Source organism: Galeopterus variegatus, unplaced genomic scaffold (genome assembly GCF_000696425.1).
Source record: "Galeopterus variegatus unplaced genomic scaffold, G_variegatus-3.0.2 Scaffold938, whole genome shotgun sequence".
NCBI classification, from domain to species: Eukaryota; Metazoa; Chordata; class Mammalia; order Dermoptera; family Cynocephalidae; genus Galeopterus; species Galeopterus variegatus.
In genome coordinates, this window is record NW_007727049.1 from 29,140 (window position 1) to 35,424 (window position 6,285).

At 58.7% G+C, this 6,285-nt stretch overlaps 1 protein-coding gene across 1 annotated transcript in view; it reads right to left on the minus strand.

Moving 5' to 3' along the window:
* The window catches only part of PPP1R1B (protein phosphatase 1, regulatory (inhibitor) subunit 1B), a 7,892-nt gene extending 2,212 nt beyond the window's left edge, over window positions 1–5,680 (minus strand). The window contains 5 exon segments of the mRNA XM_008573593.1: window positions 577–780; window positions 3,896–3,971; window positions 4,371–4,393; window positions 4,684–4,744; window positions 5,664–5,680. Of these exon segments, the coding sequence (XP_008571815.1) occupies window positions 577–780; window positions 3,896–3,971; window positions 4,371–4,393; window positions 4,684–4,717 (337 nt within the window). The 5' untranslated portion in view covers window positions 4,718–4,744; window positions 5,664–5,680.
* Window positions 5,681–6,285: the final 605 nt, after the last annotated feature.

The window sequence follows — 6,285 nt, forward strand, 5'->3', positions numbered from 1 at the left end:
CGGTGCGCTCACTGGCTGAGCGTGGTGCGGACCACACCATGCTAAGGGCTGCGATCCCCTTACCGGTCACAAAAAAGAAAAAAAAAAGCTTCTCCATTTAGACACTAGAGGGCACCCTCCCACCCCATCCTAGGAAGGAAAAAGGGAAAAACAGCCACAGGGTCCTGGAGAGGGCAAATGAGCCAGCCCTATGCATCCCAGCAGAGACCACATCCTAGGTGCAGAAAAGTGGGTATTGGGGGTGTTGGGCTCTCTCAAGCCTTTATCCCTGAATCTTCTCACACACCCCTCACTATCATGGCTAGGAAGTCATTTTTGTTTCTAGCCTCAAACCTCATGTGGCCTTGCATTAACTCTTAGGGAAGGGAGGAATTATTACGGAAAACCTGATTGGGAGAGGGACTGAGCCAAGGATGGAGGAAACCCAGGTTTCAGGTACGGCTGAGTGTGGGGTGAGAGGATTGGAGGGCCTGTGGTGTCACTGCAGTTTGCATGTGTGAGAAACTGGACCAGGAGGGGGTGGCCAGGATACTCAAGGAGGAACCACACCTAATCCATGGTGGCGGTTCAGCTTACCAGAGTCCCTGTTGCCCTTCAGGACCTCAGCCTGGCTGTCCTCTTCTTCCTCTTCGTCTTCATCCTCCTCCTCCTCATCCTCCTCCTCCTCTCTTGGATAGCCCAGCTCCCGCAGCTCGCCCAGCTCATCCTCTTCCTCCGAGGCTTGGTTCTCACTCAGGTTGCTGATGGACTGGAGGTGGGACTCAGCAATGCGCTGCACGGCTGGTGTAGAGGAGACCCACAGGCGAGGGTCAGCCAGGCCCGAGAAGCAGCCCGTGGAGCTGGAAAGGCCTGTGGCCCAGCCCTCTGACTCCTTCCCATGGGCCTGGGGCAGAGATAACCCCCTCAGGGCCCCAAGTTCAAGGGCCAAAAACTACAGGTTAATCTGCGGGGGTCCAGACCAGGGCAGAAGCAGCAGGGGATAGACTTGATCATGTTTGGCTCTTAAGCTGTCCCAAGATTCTGCCCTCCTGGAGGCTGGCACCAGGCAGCTTCTCCACACCATAGGGCACCAGGCTGGGCAAGACCAGGCGAGCACAGCAGCAGCTTAACATTCCCTGGCTGGGGAGCTTGCTCTGCCAAGTACCCAGTACTGGAAACAGTGTCCACCAAGCCTAACCCTGGGCAGAAGGTGCAGGGCCTGTGGTCCAGGGCCTGGGGATTTATCCCTTTCCATTTCTGGGAAATTTCTCCACCTGCTTAGGGCTCATGGCTCACCCTGATCCTGCCCCCATGCCGTGCTTAGTCCCCACCCTCTGGCACTGCCCAGTCATCGATGCCACTCTACACACCCCTGCCCCAGGCTCTGAAGGGTAGGAACAGTTCTGAGGCCAAGGACATAATAGTCTCCAGCTGGTGAAGTCCATGCCTGGGGATGCGGCACGCTCATATGCAGCCCCCACCATCTTGATCCACATCCCCATGCTCCCAGTTCTCTCTGCAGTGACCTAAAAAGCAGCACCTCCCCCCAAAACAAACAAACAAACAAACAAACAAACAAACAAACGGGGGGGATCGGGCCTAGGAAGGGAACAGTGTGAGCAGCTGGAGAGAAGTTTCCAAAAGATGAAAAGAACAGGGGCTTGGGTGAAGGAGGCAAGGGCTAGGGGGTTGGGGTGTATGGCAGGGGTTGAAGCGACACTGGGAGGAGAGGCTGCCAGGAGGTGGTGGGATATTAGAGCTTTTGGGACACTAAGTTCACAGGCCACAGACAAGATGCTGAGGAGCTACAGAGTAGGGGAGCGGCCCCTCCCCTCACAAAGCCCAGAGGGATAGATCCAGGCTGGAAACCTCTGGTGCAGTGAGCAGGGCACTGTGCTGCTGCCAACTCGGGGACAGGCACAGAGGGTGCATTGTGTGTGCGCTGCTGCCCCGCCCTGCCCTCAGCTCCCAGCCCAGTGCCTCCTGCTGGCTCTGGGCAAGCTACCCAGGCAATAAAAGTGCGATAAATTGCCCTGCCCTGGCCTTGGGGACGCGGCAAAGCTTCACCTCGAGCCAAGTGTGAGAGCTCCAGCCTCAGAGCACTCCCCTGCCCCAAGCCAAGACTCAGTGTTGTCCGTCCTCCTTCAAGGGCCCTTAATTCCTCCCCTAAAACCCCGAATCTTGCCAGGCGCTTTCCCTTGCCCAGAAGGGGGAAAAAAAGTGCCCTCCGGGTGCGAAAGGGCCCCTGAGTGTTGGCAGTGGGGGTAAGGGAGGAGAGGAGGTGGCAGCTCGGGCAGCTTCCCTCCCCCCCCGCCGGGGGAGGAGAGTTCAGTTCGTGAGCCACAGCGTGCTGTCGCCTGCCATCCTCCTGCGTGCCTCACTTCGCCTCCCTCGGGCCTTGCAGGGTCTCCCCCTTGCCCTTTCCAGGCTGTCTCCTTCTCTTTCTGTCTCTATTTCTGGGACCCTAAACTCCCCTCCCACCCCAAGACTCCCTTTCTAAGCCAGAAGGTCCCCAGCACAGTTCCAGGACTGCCCACCCCTCTCCTGACCCCTTTCTACTTTCCTGCCTCTCCGCACTTAGACTCTCCTCCCAAAGGAGCAGAGGAGGTGGGGACACAATTCTGGCCACTGCGGGGTGCACGAGAAGCACCTTGGCCCTAATGTCTCCACCCCAGACCACGTCCCCATGCTCACAGTCAGGAGCCTGGGCGAGTTTTTCCCTCTCACATCCACCCGGCTCTCCCCAGCCCAGCGCGGAGAGGAGAAGGATTTCTTATGTTCTCTCCTGAGAAGACGCCACCTCCTCCCTCAGTCCTGCTTTGGGACCCTTCCACACCTTCCTACAGGTGGGGAAGTCCTTCCAGGTGCTGAACCACACTGCCCGGTCGCTGCAGCTGTCCCTTCACTTTCCTGTTCTGGGGAAAGAGAAAGGAACCCTGCCCTTCTCTCCTCACCTCCCAGCCTCTCCTCTCTGCTCCCAACCCTGGCAGGCGGGCTGACAGGTGCACCTGTTGACCTTGGCAGGTGCTGGGAACTTATAAAACCCACCGTGAGGGAGCTGGCCAGGCAGGAAGAGCCGCAGGCAGGAGTGGAGGCTGAGGTGGGTCGGCATTAGGGCTTAGTTAGGAAGAGGAGCACCGCACACCCCGATCTGCACCTACGTCTCCTTCAGGTGTATCTCCCGCAGCTGCCTGGCTAGAAACCAAGTCTCCACGCTGGCCCTAAGGACTCCTTATGACATGCGCCTCCCCTTTGCACACCTTCCTGGAGTGCCCTTGCCTGCCCGTTGAATTCCTATGATCCTTCAGTCCAGGCTTAAACATCTGCTCCTCTGTGAAGTCCCCTTGACCCTTTGAGGCAAAGGAGGCCAGAGACCAAATCTTACTCCTCTGATTTTGCCCAGTGCCCACCAGTGACCTGGCATTCACTAGATGTTCAATAAGTGTGTGCTAAAGGAATGACTTGCCTGTTAATATAGACAGGAAAAGCAGGTAAGAGGAGTCCAGTATGCAGATCTGCGCAAATGCAAGGCAAATGGGAGGGGAGACAGGGGGTACAGCCCACAGGAGAAGGCGCCCTTTGATGAGTACGGGGTGGGAGGTGGTCCTGCATAGGCTTGCGAAGAGGAGGTGCAAACTGAGTCTGTTTCACGCTGATGCCTGCTCGTTATTCTGGGCCAGCCATCTCTCTTCTTTCAACCCCACAACCTGATTTTAAGGCCTACAGCTGCCCTTTTTGGCCTCTGGGCACCTCGTTTTTTGCAAGGCCAGATCAGGAAAGAACTGGTCTCTAAGTTGGGGTTGTGGTGCATGAAACCAACCATCCCTCCCCACTGACATTTCACCTCCCTCCCCCAGCGTCAGCCCAGTTCCAGGGATCAAGGGGACAGCCAGATGGATGGATAGGGGGACAGTACCTTTCAGCGAGGGGGGTGTGTAGGCACAGGGGTTGGGTCTCTTCGACTTGAGATGGTGCCCCTCTCCTGAGGCTCTCTGCCAAGGGAAGAGCCAGGTTAAATGGGCTCACCAGAAGCCCCTTCCCTTTACCCTCCCGCCATCCCATCCCATCCATGCAACAGGGCAGACTGGTCTAGCTTCTGCTAATGGGTCCTAGGAGAGGGCCCCCATAAACTGTGGCCTGGCTTGGGGCAGAACCCTAGGTCCTGGAGGTCCCACCTGGAGTCTGAGCAGGGGAAAGGCAAGAGCAGAAGAGGATCTGCTGGAGGCACCCTGGCACCAGGCACTCTTAGAGGAGTTACCAATTGATATGCTAATGTGTCCTCCAGGGAGGCATCCTGTGTGGTTGGTTGGCACTGCAGGCACCCATCCACCCCACTCCAAAGGGCCCAGGCATCCCTCCCTCCAGCTGCCCCAGGAAACCAGGAAACTCACCTGGTGCGGGGAGGCCTCCTCCTCTGAGGGAGGCCACCAAACCGAATCAAGAGAAGACAGAAGAGGGAGAGGGAGAGAAAGAATCTGAATTACTTTCCCCGAAGTCTCAATTTCTGGGCAAGGGAAAGTGTGCCCTTTACCTCCTGGTGTTGGGAGGTGCTGTGTCAATAAATGAACCCAGAAGAGTTGGGCCCCCAGACCTCATCAATTCCCCAGTCTTCAGCTCTGTCTCCTACTCATGGACTTTGGCAGGAAGGCATCAGAGTTAGGCTGGTGTGGGGAGTAGGGGAGGTGGTGAGGGAAGGGGCCCTACCTGGTGAGGAGTGCTCTGAGAGCCGGAACAGCATGGCAGGGGTTGGTCTCCGGCGCCGGATCTAAGGAGATAGAAGAGGGGGGCAGAAGGGACACCTGCAGCCGACCCCCACCCCACCCCTACCCCAGGCAGCAGGGAACAAACAGTGCCTTGGAGACCCCAGGGAACCTTTGAATAAAAGACCATCAGAACTGAAAGGAACTCTGTAGTTGAGCCAACTCCCTCATGTTACAGGGATCAAAATGAGCCTCAGAGAGGTTCAGCAACATGGTCGAGGCCATCAGCCCACCAAGTCCAAAGCATGAGAAAAGTCCTCGTCTCTGACTCCCAGCCCTCGCCTGTCCCACTCCGTGGCTACTCCAGAACAGGCATCTCCCTTTCTATCTTCTCTCACTGAGGCTTTTCTTTTCCCCAGTTTCTGAAGACATCAGACCTTGGGAGCCAAAGCTGGATATGGCTCCAACTGCCAGAGATGCCCCATGGTCCATGGCACCCACGTGACTCTGTCTGCCTAAGGTCACCTCAAGGTCTCCAAAGAAACTGGATCCAGCTGAAAAGGGAGGCTGAGCCAGGGTGCTGCAGGCACCTCCAACCTGACACTGAGGCTCAGGTGTGGGCTGGAGCCCCAGACCCACAGGGGCCTATGGGGTGTCTCTGGCAGCCTGAGTCTGTTAGTCTGTCTTAGGCTCCCAGTCCTTGTGAAAAATGAAAAGTTGCCCTCTTTGCTACATTAGCCAAGCTGAAGGGGGGGGGGGGGAGATCACTGAGCACTCCTAGCAACTGCCCCCCACCCCCACCAGCTTGGCAATCAGACCAACTGTCAGTTAATTAGGTCCCCTTTGAGCTCCAGGGAAATACACAAAGAGAACCAGGTGAGTTAAGCGGAAACTGCCGCCTCCCCCTGCCGAGCTCCCAACACTGCTCTCAAGACCAAAAGCTGCTTAGGCCCAGGGCTCGACCACCCGCACCCTCCAGCCCACCCTGTGCTCCGCCTGGGATGACTCGGCCCCGTTCTCACTGCTGGGTCGGGAGCCAGCTGCACCTCAGCAACAAGTGACCCCCTGCTGGGTTGTGGGGGGCAGAGCCGTCCGTCACACCCCCAGCCCCACCACGCCCCAACCTTCGGAGGCCTCCCAGCCCCCAGGACGGCTCTCCGGAGGACTCAGTGGTCTGTGGGAAGCGGTCTGGCTCCTGCGACGTCTGGTCACCTCTCCCTCCTTGGGGTTGGGGCTCCGGGGCCCGACGGCAGAGGAGGTCAGAACGTGGTTCTGGCAGCCCCTGCCCAGGCTTCACACGTTGGGACTAGAGAGAGGCAGGGCAGGGGGTGGCCCAGATGGGGGCCTCGCACGCCTGCTCCGTGGGATAGAGACCACGGACGACGTTTGTCACGTCTGACCAGCGGCAGAGCCGGAACCAGGGCGAGGGGTCCCGGCGTGGGGTCGACCCGCCCCGCGCTCTGCCGGGATCCTGCGCCCGGGATCGGGGCCGAGGACGCGGAAAGTTGCACGAGCTGCGGGCGAACTTCACGCGCCGCCCCGCGCCCCGCCTCGGCCGAGGCGCGCCCGGCTCCCTCCGTCCCCAGCGCCCGGCAGCGCCCGGAGC